Source organism: Zeus faber (assembly GCF_960531495.2).
Source record: "Zeus faber genome assembly, chromosome: 8".
Lineage (NCBI taxonomy): Eukaryota > Metazoa > Chordata > Actinopteri > Zeiformes > Zeidae > Zeus > Zeus faber.
This window is the reverse complement of record NC_137195.1, coordinates 9,928,519-9,953,160: the sequence shown is the minus strand read 5'-3', so window position 1 is coordinate 9,953,160 and position 24,642 is coordinate 9,928,519. Positions and strand designations below refer to the sequence as shown.

Sequence of the window (24,642 nt, the reverse complement as noted above, 5' to 3'; positions counted from 1 at the left end):
GTTGTTTTAGACGCAGACCTCCCGCGTCTCCTTGCTGAATATGCTGGCGCGGTTCCCGCTCCCTCGCCCTCGGTGCCATGTCTATCACTATCCTGCTCAGTTTTTAATTTGACGTGAGCACTTGAAATCTGGTCACCTTGAATTTCGTTCGCTTTTGTCTGATCCTGAAATCCTTTGATCTTCAATTTCTTCACAGATTTCTTAAGAGACCGCTTTTCAATTTTAACTTTCTTTTTGGCCACCAACTTAATAGTAATCCTTGGGGTGGTTGAGGCTTCATTTTTGGTGGATGGTCTCTCCTTAGCGTTTTTTCCTTTAAGACATTCCTTCATATCCTTTGCAGGCTCTGAATTAGGTAATAAGCTATAAGCCTCCGGCGAAGATTTTAAATCTTTTTCAGGATCTGGAAAGGAAACCTCTGGCTCCACTGTCACATCAAGTGTCGGCTTCTCTTTTTGTCGTTTAGATTTTGTGTTGACAGGAACACCTATTGAATAGACCCAACATAGAAAATATATACTTATTTTACTTTTTTGAATGCCATGCAGAGAAAAACGGCAATATCTCTTTTGCATTATACTTCATTATATTTTGTGGTTGGTGCAGGTTCAAACCTCTGGAAAATACTTAAATTACCACAATACGTCAGAGCGATTTGGTTTCATACCTTTAGAAGGATTTTGTCGAGACCGTAAAGGTCCTTTATAGCCTTTTCTGGCAGCTTCAAATCCTCTGAAGTCATCTCCCTAGAAAACAATAGCAAATAATTAGCACACGAAGTAGCTGGAGGTAAAACAGTGTTCCATGCTCAGTCACTGACAATTACTGAACTTTCAAATGGCTTGGACAATGTTCTTTCCCATTCTTTTTCCTTACAATGTTTATCTTGACATGGTTGCTAGGGGCACAAACCACGGTTCATTTAATTGGCTGATATCCAAAAATACATTTAATTTCTAGTTGGATATAGGCAGAGTTGTATAATAAAAATATAATAGCACAAACAAGCCCTTGATCAGATATAAAATAATACATAAATACACCATATTTTTATTTCGTTTACTTTCTGAACTGTCTTGTGGGACAGGTCATTGGAATGCTTATTAATGCTTATGCTCAGATAATGCCCTCAGTGCTAGTCAGTGGCCTTCCTGTGGAAATGTTGATTTAAAACATTAAGCATCTAACTGCAGAATGTATAGTTACTCCAGTTAACATATGAGTTTATTGTAATTAAATACAATTTTGGTACAAGTGCACAGTCATACATTACTTACATTGTTATTAATACGTTATTTCTGACAGACACGTGACTGGCAAAACTCAAGATCAAGCTTTTTTTTTTTTTTCCCTTACAGAACACGTGAAATTACTTCCATCCACTCTTAACATACATACCAACATGTATCCATTCATGACATTTGTTTACAATAATAAAAACACACATGTCCACAAACAAGGACCATGCCCGAGGGGGCTCTCTGCGGATACATCACTTTACAGCCAAAAGTTACCGAGATGAATGTCTGGATCGTGCAAAACGAGCTTCCAGGGATTGCAAATAAATAAAATGTGGGTAAGTCAGATCCAGTGACTATCACCACTCCACACGTTTGAAAGGTTAAACTCACTTGTGTTTGAGCAATAAGTTACAACGTAAATACGTAAAAGTGCACGTTTCCCCAGGGCACAAGACGGTGCTGTGTATTACAATGTTGTTCTTCTTATTGTATATTGCGATATTTCTCTCCCGTTTTAAATTCTTTCTTTAGGTTTTCATGTTGCCAATTTCTCTACTTTGTAGTTAAACTTCAGTTTTTAGCCACCTCATTATTATTTGTATTATTGTTAGTATTATTGTCTGTTGTTTTGACGCGGGCTGCTATAAAAATCACAACTTCGCCCCCGGGAGTAAATAAAGTATCTACCGATCCAGAGAGCTTATAAAAAGCACATTGGCGTGCAGCCTCCGCACTGGACGCAGCTTCTTTGTGTTGGCTAACGTTAGCCGCTAGCTTCCCGAGCGACATGAGAGCGTACCGGGCCATTAGGTTGAGTGAAACGTTAGCCCAACTAGCCGGAAGCCGAAGCTAACACAAGCGGACATAGTGTTGACATTTCTCCGTAGTAATAAAGGAGCCGCGGTAGAACACACGCCACCCATTCAGACACACCACTTGTCCATTCAAAGTGTAATAAAAATGAAAGTAAATATACTAACTCCTGGGCCGGTTCGGGACCTCACCTCTTCACTCCCACTCGAGCTGTACCCAGCCTGGCCGAGGCTCTTGTGGCTCGCCTCTATCCCCAGTAAACGTACGTGCGACTGGTCTTCGTTTAACGAGAGAACGGGGTTCGCGGGCCTCGGGCCTCCGCCGTTCGTCACATCGTCGCCCTCCGCGCCCGATCGCCCGAGTTGCCACCGCTTCTCGGAGCGCAAACGACTGCGGGAGGACCAAGGCCGGCCGGGGAAGCGGCCCCGGGCCGCGGCGGTGCCGCCGCCCTGGCCTCCTACGGCAGCCGCGGTTGCTGATCCGCATCCCGCCGCCGCCGCCATCATCATCGCATCGACAACAACACGGAGCTAGCAGCTCGAGGAGACACAAGAGGGAAGAGGCGCGAGATGGGCGGGGGGGCGCGATGCACCCTGGGAAGGCGAGTTTTTCCAAATGGTAAACAAAAAAAAATAAAATAAAGACCCGCTCCCAAAGCCCGTGGTAAATGAACCGAGTCGACTCCATTCGCCTCGAACAATAAATGAACCCCTGTGTTTTATGTACATACGTATCTTTGAGGCACCGAGTGGGCATTATTTTCAGACCTTTTTTAGACCTAATGATATCAGAGTTCAAATGAAGAACAACATAAAATAACTTGCATAAAATTTAATTTGAAAAAACGATAAAACTTTATATATATATACATATATATATATATTTTTTTTTTATTATATAGGAAAGTAAAACAATATTTAAATGTGTTTAATATTCGTACACTACATTATTATTACATCTACGGATTTCAATTTAATTTTACAATCGCTCCCAGAATAGCCATTTTGTGGTTTATTTTCAGCAGGGCAATCCCCACCATTACTTTGAAAGCTAAGCAAAGACCGGAAGTTGCTCGGACTTGCAGCTTCCGGTTACAGCTCGGCCATCACTTCCTTGTTGCCGTTGCTGGTGCTCGCGTCCGGGGCTCGTCGACAAATCCGACAAAGCCGACCGCTCCACAAGCGCCCGGGTGAAGCGCCCTTCACGCCCGCAGCCCCCTCGCTCCGCGCACGGCCGCCCAGCGAATAGCACACGCAGCCGTCGATTGTGGACCTGGTAGGTTTCATGCGAGCGACGTGATCTTGTATGTCGCTGATTTTGGGATCGTCTGACCGGGCACCACCAACTGGTGGTCAGCGGTGGTGTCTTTTTTTTTTTCTTTTCTTTCTTTAAAGCTCATTTTATTGTGTGCGCGGATCTGTATCCGGTTAGTTACAAGCCTGTATTTCTATATATAATATATTGCAATGGTTTTGCAATACAAACACACAACACAACACAACACACAACATTGTAATAATTTAGTAATAATAACATCGTAAAAATCTGGATCTACTCATATATTGTTACCCATGACCGTATTCGTGTATACATATTTATTCATCCTGTACAAAATATCCCATATATATATATATACCTATATGTATATATCCCATATTTATATGTATGTATACATCCCCTGTATATATATCCCTATATGAATATGTATATCGCCCTATATGTTTATCTATATATCCCATATGTATATGTATATATCCCATATGTATATTTATATCCAAAGCATTTTAACTTATTTTTTTCCTGTGGATAGGATCGCATTTTGTATATCCTGTATATTTTTGAAAAATTAGTATATTTTTGTGCTTTTTTTTTTATGCTTGTAATCTGTACAACAATGAACCGACCCAAGACAAACTCCTCGTAAAATGATAATGCACTTGGCGCCCCGCTCCGTATTTCTACGCGGTGCAACTGTAGCCACAAGCCACCACTGATTTCTGTCTCGATCTTCAGATACTCCAGTGAATCACAATGAACCTAGAGCGACTCCCCAACGAAGAGAAACTCAGCCTGTGCAGAAAGTATTACTTAGGTGAGTGTCAGCCGGGACTCCCATTTTTCTGTGGCGAGTGGGAGAGCACATGACCCTATCACAGCCATGTTTATAGTATTCACTCATGAAAGCCTCGGTCACAAGGTATATTTATCACAATGTGATCTCCACATTGACTACTTTAAATTCTTATGTAAGTGTAATGATCACGATTTTTCACTCTTTCTCTTAGGGGGGTTTGCGTTTCTTCCATTCCTCTGGCTGGTGAACACTGTTTGGTTTTTCCGAGAGGCTTTCATGAAGCCGGTCTACACCGAACAGCTCCAGATAAAAACATGTAAGTTTTTCATCTACAACTCACGTCCAAATTCTTCCCGTTGTCTTAAGACAAATCTGCCATGTCAGTTACTCCATTTTTCATTAAAATTGAAATAATGTAGTGATGATAACCGTTCCTCTTATATGTAATTATCCTACAAATGTAACCACACATTATTACTATGTTAGATCACTGTGGTATGTACAAGACTTTGATTATAATCTGGGTATGTGGTGTAATGTGGATTCTCTCTCTCTCTCTCTCTCTCTCTCTCTCTCTCTTTCTCTCGCGCGCGCTCCTCTATTCAGTATTGATCATTATTAGGCATAGCACTATTTCTAATGCGTTTCTTCTCCCTTCCCAGATGTGAAGCGTTCTGCATTGGGATTTCTACTCTGGGTTGTCGTACTCACTACATGGATAACCATATTCCAGCACTTCAGAGCAGAGTGGGGGGAGGTGGCGGATTATCTCTCCTTCACTATTCCACTTGGCATTCCCTAAGACGTTCACCAAATGTGATTCCACTTAGATATAATTCACGGTCCACACTGGGCCTGAAATATTTCCCATGTTGAACTGTAGAGGAAAACTGTGCCTGGTACAGCTACACTTAAAAGCTTATTAAAATGATTTTTGAAAGGGTATCTTTTATTGCTACATAACAAATGTTTAAGGACAGACAGAACATGCTTGGACTCACTACCTTTCATTGCACTAGGCTTTTGGATAAGTTCTTCGACAATGATCTTTTGAAGATAATATAAGCAATCAGCTACTGTTGTTTTTTCAAAGATCGACAATAGGGGCTCTGTATTTTAGTTGGACTATCTGACATTGTTAAAGCTCAGCTGTAAAATGTAACTGATCTATGAATGATATTTTAATGATCATTAAAATGCAAAGAATGGTTTCCTTCGACTAAATGAGATTTAAACGCCACTGTTTTGTTTATTGTTATATTTTATATCAAGATTCAATGTATTTGTGTTTGATGGCACAGTTTCTTTTTTTTTTTTTGTACTTGCATATTGGTGACGAATAAAATTTCGATTAACTTTTTCTGTTTTGTGTCCCTGAATAATACATGGCAGGAATACAGCACTGTCGAACGCTGCAGGCGACAGCAGGTGCCACAGTTTTACCACTTCTGGTAATAACCTTTATTTGCCAGTTAGAAGGGCATGCTATCACCTGGCAGCACGCATCACATCCGTCACAGGTCGCACTTGTTTTTCTAAATACTCTAAAATAAATTGGATTGGATTTAACCATTAACATGTATGTCGCTATTATTTGGATTTTTAACGGTTGTCCAAGCAGACATTGACCGCTATGATGTGACCGCATCCATGTTCTCAGGTTGATGATGACAGACAATTATGACGGGAAGCACTGCAGCCAAAACGGCGAAGGACAACTGTCACCGGTTTTGAGCAAAAAGGGAAGATTCACACCAATCGCCCAAAACATGTTTCGACAATGCGTCCCGTCATGTTTGCCCCGGGAGTTGCCAGGTGCAAACGTAACCCTCAACAGAAGTTCCCTCTCAAAGGTTCCGGCCAATCTCCTCGGCGCCTGTTATGAAACCCAATCCTCCTAAATGTCTCCACCTCCTGAGCCCCGGCCACATGGAGGGACCAAGTCGGTGCCATTTTTAGGCACTCATGAGTTAAAGCTCGGGTGATAGGGGATGTTCCCGACAGTAGTTGACGCCGTCAGTCATTAGTCATCCGCTGAGTCTGCCAGCAGCGTGCTCCGATGTTGATGATTCCGACCGGCTGGTGCAGACTGGAAACGTGATTTATGCGAAGTGCCACTTGATATAAACTTCTGGGGTGTATCTTTGACATCCGATGTCCATGACTGCGAGTGTAACTTTGGGTTGGGTGGGTGGGTGGGGGGGGGGGGTGATGAGGTCTCTACCCTTCCAGAGGGGTCCGAGGGCATGAACCCCCGGGGGAATTACTTTGTTTTTGTTTTTTTTTAAGGGTTGTTTGGTCTTTTGGTCGGGTTATTTTCGTTTTGTGTGTTTCCGAGGTTACCCCATCTCACTGTCTTTGTTTTTTGTTTTTTCCGGTTTGCTTATGAGAGTTAAATCGAGAAAGCCAACAATGCCAAAGGTGTGTTTGGCCAGTTTTAACTATTGCAGGAACCACAACCATCTCCCCACTGGAATCTACGCCCTTGGACGATTGTAAACGTCCCCATTCCTCAATAATAATAATAATAATAATAAGATAAGACGACAGATAATGCTTTATTAAAAAATTCAGGAATAATTAACCTTTGTCGTTCATGTATGACAAACGGCGTGGGGGATTCAAAGGATTTAGTGATCAACTAACTGTGTTGTCACGTTTTGTTTATGTTCAAGGTTTCATATGTTTGACGCTCTTGGTGTGTGTGTGTGTGTGTGTGTGTACATGTGTTATTACACGTGGCCCGGAATGTGAGCACCACTTCCCTGCTGTCACTGTCGCTCTGGCTTAAGCTACACGAGTGCCAACAACATCCCAGCATCATAGGAACATATTTATGGATACATCTGCACGAGTCTATAGGCGGAACGCAACAAAGAACAAGTACTCTTTCTTTTACTTCAGTACATTTTTCAAGTATGTGTACTTACTTAAGTATATTCCGTTTCGGAGACTTTCAACTTTTACTCCACTACATAAGAAAGGCTATATCTTTAACTTTTACTCCACTCCATTAAAAAGAAAATATAACTTTTACTCAACTACGTTAAAAAGCAAATATCTATAATTTTTATTCCACTCCATTAAAAAGAAAATATAACTTTTACTCCACTATGTTAAAAAGCAAATATCTATAATTTTTATTCCACTCCATTAAAAAGAAAATATAACTTTTACTCCACTACATTAAAAAGGAAATATCTATAACCTTTACTCTCCTAAATTTGTAACAGTTGCATTTTGTTTTGTTTTTTTGAAATCAGAGGCTGCATCTATCCTACTGCTGATTTAGGAATGCCGGTCAGCAATGTGTTAGTTCCATATGCTTGTGAGTTACTAGTACGACTGCACCTACAGTTTTCTTTTATAAACTGTCATCAGGATACTGTATGTATGAGCAGAAAACAAAAGGTACAGCAGCACTTCACCAAGTATTATGGTCTCTGTTATATCAGGGCACTGGATACGATGACACACTTTTACTTTCGATACTATAAGTACATTTAAGAGAAAGTACTCATATACTTTTACTTAAGTAACAATGTTAAAGTGATACTTTGAAAGGGCTGAGTACTTGTTCCACCGGCGTCACCAAACCTGTGATCCAGAACAGCCATCGACGCAGACGGCATAAGATATCACGCCGCTGATAAAACATGTCAAAGTTAAGCCTGCATTCTTCAAAGTTAATCGGCGTCCATGCCTCCAACAGCTGCATGACGATACCAAAACAATGCACTCCGATCACGTGACGCCGAAACACCCCCCCGGAGAGAATCAAGGTGCCCCACGGTGAATTCCCGGCCCATTATGTAACTTGGGTATAAAATGCAGACTCAGAGGGAGAGGGGCGAGTGACAAGAAGCAGGCGGGAGCAGATTTGTTTTCCAGACACCGGCGGCGGCGCATTTCCAAGCAGTAAGTGCAAACTCAACTGACGGGACTTGACGCCGCGTGACCCCCCCCCCCCTTCTCCGTAGGCCGCGAGAGGAGAGAAGGGCTCGGCGGATTCCTTTCCCCGCCTTAAAAAGGGGGCTGCCGCGATAAGAGGGGACGAGTGGCCGGTCGAGGCTGGAGTCATTTTTCTGTTTGTTGTTGTTTAACTTCCCAGGTCTGAGATGGACTTCATTCTTCCGCCCGACCTCCCCGCTCACGGCATCCCCTGGGAGAAGGTCTTGCCGCCTCTAATACCCCGCTTGAATGGGACATTTGGAAGATACAACTGGACGCCGGAATTACTACTTGCAGAAGCCGACCAGAGCGGCCCTGCGCAGGTCAGTAACAGTTTCACCTCTCGTCAGATCATTTGACAGTATCTTGAAAGCACCCGACAAAGATCCCGTTGGAAGAACTTAGCCCTGAGAAATGGCATGACAACTTCCACGTCCAATATTTATTTTATAGGTATTATTTCAGAGTGAATAAAGTCTAGCACACTGCTCTTACAGTCAAGACATTTGATATCGATGGATTACTTTTTTTTTTTTTAAATGATATTTGACAGTTTGAGAAAATAATCTATAATTTCATCAAGGTCTATGCACTGAAATGTTAAGATTTTAAATGGATTGGATAATTGTGTTGACTATGACAGCAGCGTACAGGAATTTCTTCATTATCAAATGTAAAACTTATATTTGAGACAATGCTAGTCCTTGTGAGCCATCGCATAAGACCAGAGTTTAATATATTTTTTTCCCCTCGTGTCGATAGGTTAATTGTGACCAAAGTGGTTTTACGGTTCACGTTGACGTAAAACTATTCAACCCAGAAGATCTCATGGTGAAGGTGACGGGAGACTTTGTGGAAGTGCAAGGAAAGCACAAAGAGAAAAAGGTTAGTGTTCTCATAAACGGACGAGTCCCCTCAATGTATATTGTTCTTACATTGTTGAAATATATTGTGATTATATATTGTTTTATTCGGATTTGCCAGAAGGATGGTCCTGGGATGATCACAAGGCAGTTCAGCCGCCGCTACCGAATCCCAGAGGGAGTGGACACCATGGCCCTGCAGTCTGCGGTGTCTCCAGACGGCATCCTGATCATATGTGCACCAATGCTGCAGATGAAGGGCTAAGGATTACAGACCGGAACACATTAAGAAACACACATCCTAGTTGCAGAAAATTGAATACAGACTACAGATGTTTATATTATCTTACAGGTTCAAAAAGAAACCAATAGCAATAACTCTCACTGTGTGCCAAAATATGCAGTTGTGTTCCTGGCACCGCGTGGATATTCCCTGCTCTCTGAGGTTTGTATATACTATTCTTCAGTTACTCATCAATCTTAACGTTTCCAGAAGCCAGTTGTTGTAAATATTATGCCTTCCTAAATAAATTGATTTGTTCATGCTGTTCCAGTGATGTAACATGCACTATGACATTATTGCTTGACAATGTCCAAACACATATTTACAAATGTATTAAAATGCCATTTTTTTATTTGTCATATACATACATACACACACACATTTTGTTTCTATATAAAAATGAAATAAAAATATACTTAATACTGTATCAAGTGTCAATTGCTCATGTATAGGCAAATATTAATTCTCTCTGGAATCAATCCAACATGGAGTCCACTTCTCTGAAAAATAAAATTAAAAACGTCAGTTAAAAAAACCCAAAAAACTTTCATCTTAAAAATTCTCAAATGTTATTTAAATGCAATTATAGGAGACATTTGACATTACACGTGTTTCTAAAATGCTGTAGTACACAGAGATAAAAAAATAAAAATAATAATCTAATTTTATGTCATTACAGAATACTGGTGTTGGGTTATAGATGTGTTTACCTTATTTGTTCCTTCACCCATTTCCTCTGTTTGCGTAGAACTTGCAGTAAAGGGTCATTTTCAAATTCCTTTTCATCTGAATCTAAAAGGAAACATTCACTTTTTTATTATTAATTTACCTCGCTTCCCCCTGACCGTTTGATTGCATAACGCTGAATCAAAGTTAAGTCATTTTGGAACGCTCAGAAACTCTACACAGCCAATCAAATACTCTTCTCACATGGGCGCAGGTTAAAGGGCAGTGCTCCCACCCTGCTGTGTTCTCACCTTCAGCATCTCGCAGCAACTGTGAAATCACCTCCCGGGGCGTCTTCACACTGACCGGAGGAACTGGAGACGGCGGACGTGCAGGCAGAGTGCATTCTGAGGAGTCAGCCCTTAATGCGGAGGACGAGTCCGGCGTGGGGAACAACACCTCCGAAACCACCTGTCAAGGTCAGATGAGAACCTCACTCCATGTTGGAGCCCAACGACGTCACGACAACACGGCACTGGATGTGTAAAGAGTGATGTGATGTACTTTATAAGATGTTGTCACCTCTAAATACCGTTAGGTAAAACACTTAGTGAGAATCTGACCTTTCCTAAGGCAGTGTGGATTGGAGACGCCGGCGGGGCGCCACTGCCCCGCTGGGATGATCCTGGACGTTGGCTCTCCAAACTCCCGTCCTCGCTGCGTAACTTTGCCCGGCCTGATGCAACATTTTTGGGAGCTCTGTTTCGATGGCTATGCACGTCTGTATGGTCGCCCTCTCCATCGTGACTTCTGCAGAAAAATACATTAACATTACATTAAAAATACTTAAAAGCATCCAGGTACAGATAAGACTTTATTAATAATGAAATTCAGGATTTATCAATTAATCAACAATATATACAGTATGGCACCTTGTTTTTTTCTTCTGCTTTCTGTTGGACGTCGCAGTCTTTTTCTCATCCTTCTCATTCCCTGATTCATTTGTTTGTACTTGCTGCTTGTCCTTTCTCTCAGTTCTCCTGCGCACAGGAGCCCATTCTTCCTCTATTGTTCCGGATGAGGTAAGTAGTGGAGACTGCTGTTTACTAGGGGCTTCGTTTTTCTTGCTACCTGGGCTTTCTTTCAGGACTGGATGGGCTTTTTTAGGTGCGGCGATTGTCTTAGACCCATCTAACATAGTCTGTAAGCTCTTGTGCTGCATAGTTGGAGGGGATGACTGGGTGGGGCACCAGTGTGCTTGGAGTTCAGCATCCGTACGGCTGGAATGAGGAAGATGAGCGGGCGTAGAAGGGGCTACTGCTGGGAGACACAGCTGATACAGTTCTTTTTCTCCAGGCTGTGGGAGTGGAATAAAAACCTGCATCATTCTTTGGGGTGGGTCGGGAGGCTGGACAGTATGCTGCTGCTGCTGCCACTGCTGCAAAAAGTAACAAAATAAAAAAATGTAACAAAAGAAAATGTTATTTCTTTCCATTTTTGAACATTTAATCTGTTTAAATAGTATGTAAATGCGACTGAGCAGCTTCTACCTTGCTAACCCTCTGGTCCAGGCATCCAGTGACTGTGGCCGGGTGGAGAGGAAGACTCAAGTGTTGCTGTGATTGGGGCTGGACCCCGAGTCTGGCGTCATCGATCTTTCTCCTCAAACGCCACTGGAACAGAATGTCTTCCGCTTGGCGCGTGTGGCCAGACGAGGAACGAGTGATAGGTTTTTGAGAGGGGTCAATATTGCTTGAAGCTGAGCTTGGGTTCACTGCTGGTATAAAAAAAAAAAAAAAGAAGAAAACACAAAAAAAACTGCCTTAGTGATGCAGTGTTAAATATATAATTTGGACAAAAAGAGTCAAGAAGACATGACTCCAAGTGAAGTTAACACTGAAGAAAATAGCACAAAATGTATTTCTTTAACAACATTTCACTTTAAATTTCACAGCTTACCTGTCGTATAGCGCAAAAGACTGGAAAGCAAAGGCCTTCGGACTGGTTCATCTATACTGATGGGGGAAGAAGAATTGGAGCGGCCCAGGCCCTCAGCGCTAATGGGGATGGAGCCACTGCTGATAGAGCTTTCACTGAGATAAGGAGGCCAGGTTATGTCCAAATTAAAAATGAATAATAATAATAATTCAAAAAAAACCAAAAACAATAATAATAATAATAATAATAATAATAATAATAATAATGGCCCATTGAGCATCCTACCTCTTCTGCTGAAGTCTGCTGGCCCTCTGCTGCAGTTCAAGTATCTCGGTGTCATCAAGGTCCCCATCGGATATTTCAGGTGAAGACTGGTGAAGAATGAAAGAATGAAAATATTTAGGGTTTCGAATAAAAGCCCTGTCCTTCCCTGCAGACATTCTAGTTCCAAGTCACTTGTGTGTAAATCAACCATATAACCCTTGCAGCAAAAGCAAATCATCCAAAACACAACACAGATAACAGCAAATATGATTCCCTTGTTTCTCTCTAGATGGAGGAAATGTCCTTGTGTGGTCAAATATGAATAGTATATTAGTATCTGCTACAAACAATAAACCTACCATCTATGGAGATAGAATCAAGGTAAGGCAAACTATTAATAATTTTAACCCACCAAAGCACTGATATTAAGTGATTCTCCGCACATGTTTGGGGTACTGGGTCGTCGACGCTGCTCGACCGGCCTGGGATTGGCGGGTGAATGGATGCCTGTCAGGGGTAGCATATCAATATAATCAGTCGGGGAAAACACAACGACAGATTTCAGAGCCGATATCCCCCGCCATTTAAAGTTCCGCAACTTTGAAAAGCCACCTTTGTGTGACGGTGGCCTCAGCCGGGACGCCGGCCGCTCCTCTCCCAAGGCGGATGTTATGGGTTGGCGCTCTGCTCTAGTTGTTGGTTGACCGTAGCGAAAGCGTTCCACATACCTGGGAAACGCCAAATAAACAACCAACCGATCATTACCAGTTTTTTGAGCTAGCAGTCCGTTTGAAACCTGACATAAAGTAGGTATTCGAGAAGCGTATTGTGCCATTACAGATGAATTGGATGAGACATTACCACCCCCAAATGTATAGAATTCGCCACCTCCTTCAAAGTTACACCCAGTAAACCTCGTATTACAGTTTACCTACCAAATACAAATAAAACCCCAAATATAAATATGACCAGAACACAATTGAAAGCACAGCTTATAGTCAATCGTCGAGGCGTACTTTGCCAGCAGTGGCTGTCGTCGTTCGGGAGAGGAGCCTGTGGATCCTCCGGCTGTTGGAGGCTGCGTGGGCATCTCTGCTGTGGAAGAGGCCGCGGCCTCGGCAGGGGAGGATATCAATTCAGTGGACGGCCAGGACTCTGGGAAACCGGGGTCATTGTCCGAGGGGAGCGCGGGGTCCCCGAGGCGGCGTTTCCCGGGGGGGACCTTGGGGCGTCTCCGAACCCTCGAGCTCAGCTTCGACTGGGAGTCGGCGGTCTGTTTGGGGAGTTGAAGACGGTAAACACAGATGGAGAGGGGGGTCGGTTGACATCAAAACGCAAGCCCCGCGTCACCAAACGAGTGGCGTGGTGTTCGGCGGCGCTGAGAACGCACCGTCTCGCTCCCCATGTCGGACACGCTGCGTGGGGCGCCGCGGGACGGGTGGTACCACGCCATGGGCAGAGGGGCGGCGGGCGGGAAAGGACTCTCCCTGGCGAACACAGCATCACTGCAAGAAACAGCGGGAAACCCGCCGCGGAGTTGCTGAGGGCATTCTAAATAAAACCCGACCGGAACGGAACGGAATTAAACGGGCGCGTGTTGGAACAAAAAATGGCCAGATATTTGCACCTGGACGTCATCACTCCCGGCAACCCGTCACGTCACGTCACACAGAAAGTCGAGGGACTGGGCGACGTCACGCTCGCTCGCTCGCACGCTGCTCGTCCGGCCGACTTCCGGGCTGGTTTCCAGCGACCGGGGGACGCCCGGGCGTCTCGAAAGGATTCGCTCGCTACGAACGGACCCGTGAAATGACTCGGGCGTCGCTCGGCTGAAGATGATCACAGAGGACTGAATTGAACTTTAATTTAGTCCTCGGTAATATTTTTCAGACTACTAGCGAGGACCAAATTGTACTTAAATTGAGTCCTCAGAAATAATTCTAAAGGAAAAAAAAAAAAGACCAAGGTATTTGGCGGAAATAATAGGGCCCCCTCCCTGTCAATATATGGTATTTGGGAGAATTAGGCTAAAATATTTTGTGGGATCCAGAATTTGCGTTGTTCGCCCCAAATAAACTGCATTTGACGGGATTTGAAAATGAAGTCCCCTTGGGAATACTATCCACAACCCAAGTGTTGAACAAACGCACTCGCACGTCAATGGCAATCGAACGACTCCGTTTAGTGAGTGACGCGTCAGGGACCGAGTCTGAAAGCACGAGTCCAACCTTTCGTCGCTGGTCGTTGCGGCTTGTTTTGTCGCGTTACCATGGAACCGGCAGATAGAAAGAAAACCACCGACACGTAACCTCTGAACTGTTGATACCTTTCCCTGCGCGTGTATCAAGGCGACTGTCCACGTCGCGATTCGCCGAGGAGTAAAAGCGACCGCGTATTTCTCTGCCATAAAACAACAACAACAACAACAACAACAAAACCCCAAAACACCTACCGATCGTTGTTGCGCTCCGCGGCGAAGCCAATGGCCGTCGAGTTTTAAAATGACGGACAGGACACTCAGCCAATCACGGGACAGGAAGAGGAACGGCCGAGAGAAGAAGGGGCGGGCGGGCTAACCGGGCTAACCGGGCTAGCGTGAACACAGCAACCAGAGCGACGTTTTGACAATAACACACACGTTCTCACCGCTATCGCGAACGTATCAGGTCTCACGAACGTACCGGGCACTGTCCGACGGCCAGCAAACGACAGCAATACGTACAGATAAGATTTCGACCTGCGTCGCGCTGCGTCCGAATAGTCCCGTCGGGTCCAGGGACGTGAGCCGTGCCGACGTTTGGGCTGATACACAGCGGGGACTCGATTGAATAGGTGTAAGTGAACACGGACCATGCACCACGTCAGGATCAAGACGGAGAGGTCCGGTAAGTTGTTGTTTTTTGTTTATGTTTTTTTTTTACCGACGGTTTCCGTAGCAGGTGTTTGTTGTTTGTGCTGTACTGCCGCAGCACTAAAAGGCAGCAGCAACGGTCCAGTCTGAGCAGCCGGAACAGGGCGTCTGCGGATCCTCGTCGTCCCGCTCCGTTTTAAATTGATCTCTGGCCTTTTTTTTTTGTTTGTTTTTAAAAAAAAAAATTTAATTGAATGATTCATTCCAGTAAATAATCACTTATCTCGCTACCCGGTCTGATAGAGGTTTATAATGAAGGCTCATAGGATAATCTAGTTCATAACCTTCCCCATTTCTGCCTAAAACTTCCCTCTGCCCCGTACCAAATATATATAGGCGCCGACCTTAAATACATAGTTGAAGAAGGGAGATGGTTTTAAGATGATTATTCAAAAAAACAAGTCTTTCAAATCCCGTTTAATGTTTGTTGATAAAGTATTACGTTTAACTCTGATACACCTACTTCTTCTGGCCCTGACGAAGGGCCTAGTTGAACACCCCCTTCTTCTTTCTTAGTTTCCATTCATAACATCGCTGCATCCTGACCCGTGGAGCTCACTGGTCTTCAGATGTCTCCCGTCCTCTTTCTATGACCTTTTTAAACATGAATGTAATTGTTCAGATTTAGATGGGAGTGGCGCGCGCAGTCGACTGGACGCCGTCCTACAGGTTCTGGTTGAAAAGAATGACACTGAAAGGTGAGTCAATTCTGAATCCCAACCGCGATGATGGAGCACGGCCGTCCTAATTATGCCCCAACGAGGCTAATGGTACCTTGCTTTGTTTAGGGAGCAGAATGAAGATGATACCGGAAAGATGGCGGCTGACTCTTTAAACAAGTATGAAACTAAAACAATATTCATATACAAGATTACAGCCGCTGCTATTATATACTCCAGACGTGTATAGTTATGCACATTCATACAGTGTTTTTTTTTGTTTGTTTGTTTGGTTTTTTTTCACAATTGTACTCTCATTGACCCTCCTTAGGGATTTATCTCCATCGTCTGCTGGGAAACGGTACGTGTCCCCGAGCAAACTGTGACATGTGATGTGATTTATTTATTTATTCTTTGCAGTTGGAGCTGTAAAAAACAATGTGTTATCCGTCATGTATTTCCATACCGTGGTGTGTGACGGTTTGTGTTCATATTAGGAACTGCTCATCTCCATTCCAGGTCATCCTCGAGGTTCCCACAGCACCGGAGGAAGAAGAGGAAAGATATGGACGAAGGCTTGCCAGAGAGCAACCAGCATAAACAAAGTAACTGATTAAAACGGTCCCTGGACCTGTTCCCCGCTTTGCGAGGGTGCTGCTGTGCTGCGGTCGTCTCACATGATCTGCCGTCTTTTTCCCAACCCCCTCCTTGGTCAGATGCCTACATCATTAAGCTGTTTGATCGCAGTGTGGATCTGGCTCAGTTCAGCACCAGTACCCCCCTGTACCCCATCTGCCGCTCCTGGATGAGAAATAATCCTTCAGTCCGAGAGCAAGCCCACTCCCCAAGTCCGCCTCACAGCATGGCTGAAGAAGAGGTCTGTATAATATGACCTTTTTTAATATAGTTGTGTAAAAAAAAGTGTGTGTGTGTGTGTGTGTGTGTGTGTGCATGCGCACACTACTGTAATTAATTAGTAAGAATACTATTAGGAAGAACACTTTGATTAAATAATAAACTTAATTGTTGTTGTTTTTTTTATTTGTTTTTTTTTGTCTTGTATCTGTCTGGAGTCAATTTACTTTGTCTACCATTGTTGTTGTTTTGGTGCAGTCTTTTGCCAGAGCGCTCTGTAAACACTGCATTGTATCCTTAGAGTTACTGTTTTGTTACGTTAGTAGTGTTATACGGCACAACGCTCTGGTACTATCCCCTCTCATTTTTCATTAAAAAAAAAAAGTATATTCTAGGGATGACATTTATGAAGCTTAGTCAAATGCAAAAGAAGCACAAGGTTTAGACACAATGTCCCTGAACCACAATACAGTTTAACCAATTAGTTTCCAAATATCTTTTTGTCTTCTTTGTTGAATTTTCTGTTTCGATAGATGACAGACATGCTCAATGGTAAGGCTCAGAATGTGTATAGACTCCCTCCGCCAACGTCTTGTCCTGTCAGCCCTTCTGGAGAGCCCATCAATTTGAGGATTCCACAGACGGAAAAGCCCACCGTAACCAAGGTACTTGTAATATGTGAATGATATATGAATAAGCACTGTAGTTGGTATTTTTTATGTTATATGTACATTCAGGGATGCACATTACGGGGACCAACTACCAAAGCTGTGAAATTTTGTCATAAAAATAAAGCAGTTTGCCTATCACTTGACAAATGACAAATGATGCCCACTGCGGATCCATCACTGTCACTACAGCGGAGCGTCTGCTCTGGTTGTTGTTTGTTGTGCACGAGCTCTGCTAGTGATGAAAGGTTCAACTCAACATCACCTGGTGCTTCCCTTAGAACCAGACCAAAAAAGTTATGTGCACCCCTTTTCCTATTGTCCTATGATTTTCTTCCTCTGTAGCTCATGGATCAAGTTCCTGTATCAGGTTCCACTTTATCTGATCACATGGAACGTTGGAAAAAGATCAGGCAAAAGTATGTCCATTTAAGTTTAATTCTTTTAGTTACTAGTATTCTAATTTGAATTATCATGACACATCATGTTATACTAACCTCGGACCTTTTCTAGGTGGAAGGAGTCATCCAGCAAGAACCAGTTGAGATACAGTGAAAGTATCAAGATCCTGAAGGAGATGAAAGACATGTATGACCGCTAATTGGCCAGCCATCAGTTTTTCTACCACAGGGTGGAGGCATTTTAACAGAAATGGAGCAATGGAATGTTCAGCTGCTGCCACTCAAGTTCAGAGTTTTCATTCATTGATGTTAGGAATTATATGGAAGCCCTAAAATGCAACAACAAATATGTCTGGTGAAATAGGTTTTGTCGTCTTCGACTCACCAACAAGGAAAGAAATGCAGCTTCATTCCAAAAAATATTTTTAACTTTGCTCTCAGTCAGTCATTTTAATTTCCTTTACTCGTTAGTGAGTAAAAAAAAAAAAATAGAATTGTAGAATTATGTTCATACTGAGCTTTTGTTATTTGCTTTGTTTATGTAAAACTTCTGTGCAGAGGGGGGTTTTGGCCAAGTAAGTCATTAAAAGCATTTCTCCCAGCACACTGATATTTGAGGAATTTGATTTGAGCCCGTTGTTATCATCTAACATAGTATTTTCGCTGTGTCCAGATCTGATAAAATTCTATTTAAAGTGTTGAATGCTATCAGATATGTAAAATCTTTAATTATTATAATTAAAAAGTATAATTTCAAAGTTCAGTCACATCAGTTCTAACTCAGTCTGCTGTGATTAAACACAGTGAGGATCAAGTCTGCCGTCCCTGGTCGAGGAGCACCAGAAACAGCAGACTTTAATTTACTGAAACACTGTACTTTGGTGTGAATTTTAGTTAATTATGTTTCTCTTTGAGTAGCTCAATTTTGAAGGGAGTTTATACATTTCTTCCTTATTTGAACGCCAATAACTACTTTTTAACCCGTCTGTCTTTTGGTGCATCTTCTATAGCTTTTTTTTCTCACCAAGGCCATTTTGAAAGGCATCCGCAGACGGGGCTTGAGCAGGAGGCAGACTTGCAGCGAAATACCCGGTATCTGCATATAGCATAAATCGCGAGTTATCTTTAACAGAAACATTACTCCGGGGGGAAAAAAAACACACTTTCACAACCAAAAGCCCCACCCAACCCAATTCTCTTGCTTTACCAGAACTAGTGTAAGAATATCTCAGTTTCCTCTCAAACGCTCGTGTTGCCATGGAGTGAAAACAGACAAAGGGACATTGTAACATGGATGTCCTTGCATAGTCAGTATTCCAAGTTGCACCTCCCTGGCAGTTTGTTGACAGCTCAACAAACCAAAGAGTGCACCGGGCATGGGGTTAGTAGCTCCTCACCTTTTGAAGTCCAAGACATTGTTTCAGGGGTGACAAGGTTATCTGTAACAGGAAGCTGCTTTGATGCTAAAGGAAATGTGATTGGCTGAAGAAACTGCACAATTCTTACTGGCTGAAATCTGTTCTAAGCGTGCATTTTACTTCAACTCACATAATAGGTTTTCCTTTTGACAGTCTACATCTATTTCTAGGTCAGCTGTCTTCTCCTGATGTAAAATTGCAATGTAGGAGGCACAGTTTCTCGATGATATAGACAATGTTGTCATGGCGACACCAGCTGAGCAGGCAGCAGCAGCATACAGGGCTTCTCACTGTCAGACTTTGCCTGCTATTATCACGCCATGCCACAGTGACACTACCGAATAAGACAGTTGGCAAGGACTATAAATATACAATAAAATGAAACTTGAAAAGTAGAGTCAATAGTAGTTAAGAGAATACATTTGTCCGAGTTATTTAAATAAAATGTTAAAAAAAAAAAAAACCTGCACTCTTAAGACAGGGTTTCCTATACCTAAAAATACTGACTCAGAAACAGGCTTCCCATACCTCAAACCAACAAAAAAGTCCAACAAAACAACTGGTCCCCTTCCAGGGCGCCTGGTTCCCCGAAACAGCACGGTCCACCGGCGACCCTCCCCCAGGGCGACGACAGACTATCTCCTCCTCCCTTCCAGAGCATGGAGCCTTAGGCTGCTGTGGGGGCTGGTCGAGGTGAGGCCTGTCTTGGCTTTTTCCAGGATGGCCTGGCTGCTGGATGGTCCTGGGGGTGTCTCTGCTGGGCAGAGCAGCTAGCTGCAAGCGGTCACCCGTGGTGGTTGCTGCTGTTGCTTCTTCCGCGGTCCTGTGGGGAGAGGGTTGATGCTGGCACACGCCACCCGAGAGGCTTTTTCAGCGCCCTCCGACACGGAGACACAGACAACGGAGTAGCAGACACAAGTTTAGCAAAGAGAGTCGCAGGGGCTCCTCTCTCGAGCAACAGGGGCTCCTCTCTCGAGCAACAGGTGTACAGCCACACTGATCCTGGGCTAAATTACCTGGACCCAGGACAGGTGCGGCTGCTCAAACCACACCATCCCCACACCACAGTTTACAACTGTTAGATAGTTTATATTACACTTTTACCTTAAAACTACATTTTCAAACACAAGATAAATTCAATAGCATTATTATGTGATTAGTAATGTGGAATAAAGCAACAAATCAAGATTTAAGCAAAGTTATTTATTAAAAAAGAAAAACTGCAAAGCTGAAAAACAGTTATACTTCATTACATAATATGTAAATATTTGCAATACAACATATTTGCTAGAAAATATGTCAAAATATGTTACAGTATTAATATGAGCAGTCTTAATATGAATAACTAATTGAAATAGCGTGCAGGTTTCCAATATACCTTGTATCCTATCTTCACATTTTGTGTAAAAAAAATATATGATTTAATTATTTTGTTGGTTGCATGGACAATGGATCAGCTATTTGTTAATGCGCTGGTCAAATGGCATTGGTTGCTAGATGTTGGATGTCTAGATGTCTTGCCCTGTATTTGTTGGATTTGTTTGCCCCCTCCGGTCAGCAGTCGTGACCTGGGTGTATGTGCATGTTGTTTGTGCGGTAATGCACGTGGCTGAGTCCTTCCTCTGGATAGGTTCTGCGGTGACTGATTTCCTTGAAGTCGACGATAGATGTGACGAAAAAGAGTAACTGGTGGCAAGCGAGAGGTTGTCCTCCGCAAAGGCACTCTCCAGCACGTGACACACAGACTTTTGCAGCTTCTTCTGGAATTCTTCACACATGAACACATAGAGGATGGGGTTCAGGCAGCTGTTGAAAAAGGCCAAACACACTGATAGTTTCAATCCAGTCGATATAATATTCCCAAAGGCTATGTCATGACCAGCCTTTAGTTGCAGAAACTGAAACACATGGAAGGGCAACCAGCACACGAAGAATGCAAGGATAATGGCGATGATAATGCGGAGAGACCTCCGCTTCCTTCCTCTGTTGAAACGCTGGGCGCGTATAACTATGGCAACATAAGAACTCGTTATGAGCACGAAGGGGATGAAGAATCCCAAAACAAATCGCAAAACTGCCAGGCTGAAATGATCCGTGGAATGAGAGTAGACACAATAATACATCCCACCGTCTTCTACGACCTCTCTAAAAATGGTGAAAGGGAGGCTGCAGGCCAGAGCAGCCAGCCAAATGGCAGCACACATGAGCTGTGCTTTGCGGGGGGTTCGTTGATTTTGTGCCCACACCACCACCCACGTGGAGAAACAGCGGTCCAGGCTTATGGCTGTCAGAAGGAAGATACTGGCAAACATGTTGATTATGGACACTAAACTGCTGAGCTTGCACATTACATCCCCGAAAGGCCAGTTGTAACCCCGGGAGGTGCTAATGATGGAGAAAATCAGGAAGCCCGTGAAGAGGAAGTCAGCCAATGCCAAGTTGAGGAACCAAACTGGGTTGACGGTTTTCTTCATCTTGAACCCTGTCACATAGATGACTGCACCATTTCCAATAGTCCCGATTAAAAATATCACACAGTAGATGGCGAGGGCGAACTTGTCTACGATTTTGAGTTGAACTCCGACGGAGTCCTCCGAGTCCTCATATGAATCCGCTGAGGAAGAAAGAAAAAGTGTGGTTAGAAGTGTTACTGGGTCATTCTCAGAAATGAATTGGTGCACATATTCACAGAGAACGTGAATGAAGTCACTGAAATATGAAAGTGCCTACTATATGGCCCAGTTGTTTTTGCTGGCAACAACTGGATTGTTGCCTGTTAGAATTCTGCAAGTTATACATTACTGATAAACTGTAATTCAAGATGCTCTTTAAAGCAGTGAGTCTGTGTTGGAAATTATAAATTTTGCCTGATGCAAACTTCAACATTCAATTTTTACACTAGTTTTTTGATGGCTCTGGGAGTTTACATCAAAGAGATTTTTATCCATTATGTGCACTTTTTGAGGGGTTTTTTTCATGGTGAAATTCAGTTGCAAATAACTTTACTGCACTGGAATTTGATTGGTGTGCCACAAATCAAGTTTTTATTACATTGAGTTTAAGTATTTTATGACAACGAATTCAATCTTTAAAAAAACCAACACACACACCTGTACATGGAATCGCTCTGTTATTTTCTGACCAGTTCCACAATAATACATAGTAATAAACTTGGCCAATACATAAAAAAAAATAATAATAAAAATACAAATAACAATAATAATAAAAAGCTGTCGCTATAACTTTACGATGATTTGAAATTGCCATTATTAATGTTCTGCTACGCTTTGTAAACGTTTAGTGTAAGTAATTAGACATTTCCAAATGATTTAGTGGAAGCATCACCGAGTGGTAATATTAATGAACATGCAGACAACATTATTGACTTGCCCATTTATAACTACATGACCTGACACAACATTTAAAGTCAGTGTTGCATGAGGATGTATAATGCAGAATTGAGCTTCTTACCCGCAGCCATTTCCTAGCTTCACTCTCTGCAAAGTGATATATGATGCAGCTTCTGGCAGATCAGTCTCGTGCGCTGTTTTTCTGATTCAAGCACTCCTAGTTTGAGAGACTATTTGGCTCTGCTTCTGCTGGCAACTTATATGGGCGCGTGCCATGAACATGTCTTAAAGGTCCGCCCTAATCCTCTTGGGCTAACATTGTATGTTATTTCTTTTGTTATTATCGTCCATGTGTTTTTATTTATTTATTCTATTTATTTCCATTTTGCAATAATTAACAAGATACTCCTCTACGCGCCTCTCTTTCATTCCAGTGTCGTTTGACAAACTGTCTTGAAAACTGTCAGACTTTGACAAACTAGATAGATGGAAAGAAAATAGCAAGTATGTTGGATGGCTGTTCCTTCCAGCTCAATGAAGTGTCAACTTTATTTAACTGGTACTTGAAGTCTTCCTCCTGATCCTTGTTTTACATGCACTTTACACAAGTTATTGCATTATGAGTAAACTTGGCCTGAGGTGCTTTCATATCACAAGGGTGTAATTACAAATCTTTGACAGTGGGTTAATAAAAGTGTCTATTAACCTTTTTACATTTACTCCTGAGAATTTACAAATTCCTATTACTGTAAATTGTGAATACAATTGTTTATCCAAATTACGCCTTCAAATAACTACCAAATAAACCTCAGGTGCCCTGAAATGTATTTCACCTTTTATTTTTTTCTGTAGAAAATAATCTCGAGTACTGCAAGAACAACGAAAAGAGCTGCAATTCCTGGAATGCAGATGCTGATACGTAGGATTGTCCCAGTGGACTCTTCAGTGGGCACTGTGAACATCATTTAAATTGGGATGGTATATTTCCCTGAGAAAGCTGCAGTTAAGGATTGCATTTAAAGTAGAAGCCTGGAAAGATGAATTCTCCTGTATAGGAAATCTTTACTTACACCCAGGGAAACTATTTAAGTCACCATCTGAAAAACACAAATAAGGAATTCTAAAGATACGGCACAGACACAACCAGACGTTATCCACATGTTATAGGCATATAGGACCAGGTGTGTATACTGTATGTGTGGGTGTCGTGCAGAAGATCTCAACACGTTACCTGAGATGCTGGTGACGAGGATCCCCTTTAAATCTGAACGGGGAAAAGTATATGGTGTTTAATTGTAGTTGTGCTTGTGCTCGGGTTAATTAATATCAGCTACATATTGACAAAAACGGATCCTTACCATATACTTCAATTATGACAGGACTCTTTTTGAAACTATAAAAGTTGTCTCCTAAGGCAACTCGTAAATAGATGGGCTCTATAGCGCGTGTGACATCCTTGATCATGAGGGAGCAGTTTCCTTTTGAAATATCACCGATAAGCACTGTTTTCTTTCGGTACTCCTCCGCCACAAAGGTGTCATTTGGGTGAAAGGCGAACGCATTCCTGTCTTTGTTGTGGATATTTAGCTTACTCCTCTTTTGTAGTTTCCAGAACACCCAAATTGATCCTCTCTGCCTATAAGGAGGATATGTGAATTGACACTGTACGATCACATCATCATGCAAAGTTGCATTGACCTTTTCTGGGACTGTAATTGTCCATTCTTGACCTGCATAAAAACACAAACAAATGCAGCATGATTTATTTTGAATGGAATATCAAAACCAACAGATCATCTATACAGGCATAAAATCAGCCACCTACCGTTTGTGTCAGGGGCAACAAACAGGATGAGACCCATCACAATATACAGCGACACTTCCATCTGATCTGGCAGAGGCACTTTGAAGTCAATAAACCCAACCCTGAAAATTTGGGTCACGTTAGTTTAGGTTTCTAACAGTACCATTCCTGTATTCATTATAAACTTAAATGGACGGTAATGTTTCCACAAATAAGTAGTCACAACTTCACTGTTTCCAAAATAATGGATTTATCAATTCCAGGATACTTACAGTACTGTGGATGTGTGCTGTTCACCAGTCAAACCACAGTCAGTCCAAGCAGTAGCTAGACCTATCTATAAATGTAAAAGAAAATCTCAAAATCTATTGGGTGTGTTTCCAGTGACTTGATCTGGCGATACCAGCCCTCCGTATCTAAATAACGTAGGTGTGAAGAACTTCTCGTCAACACCTTTTGGATAACTGAGCTCTGGATTCCAGA

The 24,642-nt window shown here is 42.6% G+C and overlaps 6 protein-coding genes across 7 annotated transcripts in view; 3 read left to right on the top strand and 3 right to left on the bottom strand.

Annotated features, from left to right (window-relative positions):
• kmt2bb (lysine (K)-specific methyltransferase 2Bb) overlaps positions 1-2,560 on the bottom strand; it is a gene marked incomplete at both ends in the record, with an annotated part of 33,227 nt that extends 30,667 nt beyond the window's left edge. The window contains 2 exons of the mRNA XM_080004691.1: positions 691-746; positions 2,246-2,560. Coding sequence (XP_079860817.1) covers positions 691-746; positions 2,246-2,560 — 371 coding nt within the window. The remainder of the gene's footprint in view (positions 1-690; positions 747-2,245) is intronic.
• A 608-nt stretch (positions 2,561-3,168) lies between these two features.
• On the top strand, positions 3,169-5,484 carry psenen (presenilin enhancer, gamma-secretase subunit). The gene is made up of 4 exons (XM_080006061.1): positions 3,169-3,329; positions 4,068-4,146; positions 4,340-4,444; positions 4,791-5,484. The coding sequence occupies exons 2-4, from the start codon at positions 4,086-4,088 to the stop codon at positions 4,928-4,930; spliced, it is 306 nt and encodes a 101-aa protein (XP_079862187.1). The 5' UTR covers positions 3,169-3,329; positions 4,068-4,085; the 3' UTR covers positions 4,931-5,484.
• A 2,509-nt stretch (positions 5,485-7,993) lies between these two features.
• Positions 7,994-9,490, top strand: hspb6 (heat shock protein, alpha-crystallin-related, b6). The gene is made up of 4 exons (XM_080006053.1): positions 7,994-8,046; positions 8,240-8,402; positions 8,842-8,964; positions 9,064-9,490. The coding sequence occupies exons 2-4, from the start codon at positions 8,247-8,249 to the stop codon at positions 9,205-9,207; spliced, it is 423 nt and encodes a 140-aa protein (XP_079862179.1). The 5' UTR covers positions 7,994-8,046; positions 8,240-8,246; the 3' UTR covers positions 9,208-9,490.
• A 68-nt stretch (positions 9,491-9,558) lies between these two features.
• proser3 (proline and serine rich 3) lies at positions 9,559-13,795 on the bottom strand. 2 transcript variants are annotated; one of them, XM_080006051.1, is made up of 12 exons: positions 13,484-13,795; positions 13,110-13,366; positions 12,706-12,821; positions 12,506-12,600; positions 12,115-12,200; positions 11,851-11,984; positions 11,442-11,668; positions 10,824-11,329; positions 10,515-10,701; positions 10,203-10,362; positions 9,936-10,017; positions 9,559-9,725 (listed from the first exon to the last, which is right to left on the bottom strand). In XM_080006051.1, the coding sequence occupies exons 1-12, from the start codon at positions 13,544-13,546 to the stop codon at positions 9,701-9,703; spliced, it is 1,938 nt and encodes a 645-aa protein (XP_079862177.1). In that variant the 5' UTR covers positions 13,547-13,795; the 3' UTR covers positions 9,559-9,700. The 2 variants fall into 2 exon arrangements, with proteins under 2 accessions (XP_079862177.1, XP_079862178.1); XM_080006052.1 differs by having other exon boundaries at positions 11,442-11,665.
• A 580-nt stretch (positions 13,796-14,375) lies between these two features.
• Positions 14,376-18,191, top strand: lin37 (lin-37 DREAM MuvB core complex component). Its single transcript, XM_080006149.1, has 9 exons — positions 14,376-14,978; positions 15,627-15,702; positions 15,793-15,843; positions 15,995-16,024; positions 16,183-16,268; positions 16,380-16,540; positions 17,052-17,183; positions 17,532-17,605; positions 17,700-18,191. The coding sequence occupies exons 1-9, from the start codon at positions 14,945-14,947 to the stop codon at positions 17,785-17,787; spliced, it is 732 nt and encodes a 243-aa protein (XP_079862275.1). The 5' UTR covers positions 14,376-14,944; the 3' UTR covers positions 17,788-18,191.
• Positions 18,192-20,234: 2,043 nt separating this feature from the next.
• On the bottom strand, positions 20,235-22,537 carry LOC307234031 (chemerin-like receptor 1). Its single transcript, XM_080005577.1, has 2 exons — positions 22,477-22,537; positions 20,235-21,619 (listed from the first exon to the last, which is right to left on the bottom strand). The coding sequence occupies exons 1-2, from the start codon at positions 22,484-22,486 to the stop codon at positions 20,514-20,516; spliced, it is 1,116 nt and encodes a 371-aa protein (XP_079861703.1). The 5' UTR covers positions 22,487-22,537; the 3' UTR covers positions 20,235-20,513.
• Between the last annotated feature and the right edge of the window lie 2,105 nt (positions 22,538-24,642).

What these genes read in the sequence shown, in the direction of transcription:
- hspb6 (XM_080006053.1), top strand. Translation starts at nt 8,247, where the DNA reads ATGGACTTCATTCTTCCGCCCGACCTCCCCGCTCACGGCATCCCCTGG. An exon ending in ACCAGAGCGGCCCTGCGCAG is followed by an intron (nt 8,403 to 8,841) that starts GTCAGTAACAGT and finishes TCGTGTCGATAG; the next exon opens with GTTAATTGTGACCAAAGTGG. An exon ending in GAAAGCACAAAGAGAAAAAG is followed by an intron (nt 8,965 to 9,063) that starts GTTAGTGTTCTC and finishes CGGATTTGCCAG; the next exon opens with AAGGATGGTCCTGGGATGAT.
- psenen (XM_080006061.1), top strand. Translation starts at nt 4,086, where the DNA reads ATGAACCTAGAGCGACTCCCCAACGAAGAGAAACTCAGCCTGTGCAGA. An exon ending in GTGCAGAAAGTATTACTTAG is followed by an intron (nt 4,147 to 4,339) that starts GTGAGTGTCAGC and finishes TCTTTCTCTTAG; the next exon opens with GGGGGTTTGCGTTTCTTCCA. An exon ending in ACAGCTCCAGATAAAAACAT is followed by an intron (nt 4,445 to 4,790) that starts GTAAGTTTTTCA and finishes CTCCCTTCCCAG; the next exon opens with ATGTGAAGCGTTCTGCATTG.
- proser3 (XM_080006051.1), bottom strand. Translation starts at nt 13,546, where the DNA reads ATGGCGTGGTACCACCCGTCCCGCGGCGCCCCACGCAGCGTGTCCGAC. An exon ending in GAGGCCACCGTCACACAAAG is followed by an intron (nt 12,601 to 12,705) that starts GTGGCTTTTCAA and finishes TACCCCTGACAG; the next exon opens with GCATCCATTCACCCGCCAAT. An exon ending in TCTTTTGCGCTATACGACAG is followed by an intron (nt 11,669 to 11,850) that starts GTAAGCTGTGAA and finishes TTTTTATACCAG; the next exon opens with CAGTGAACCCAAGCTCAGCT.
- lin37 (XM_080006149.1), top strand. Translation starts at nt 14,945, where the DNA reads ATGCACCACGTCAGGATCAAGACGGAGAGGTCCG. An exon ending in GCGGCTGACTCTTTAAACAA is followed by an intron (nt 15,844 to 15,994) that starts GTATGAAACTAA and finishes GACCCTCCTTAG; the next exon opens with GGATTTATCTCCATCGTCTG. An exon ending in ACAGCATGGCTGAAGAAGAG is followed by an intron (nt 16,541 to 17,051) that starts GTCTGTATAATA and finishes CTGTTTCGATAG; the next exon opens with ATGACAGACATGCTCAATGG.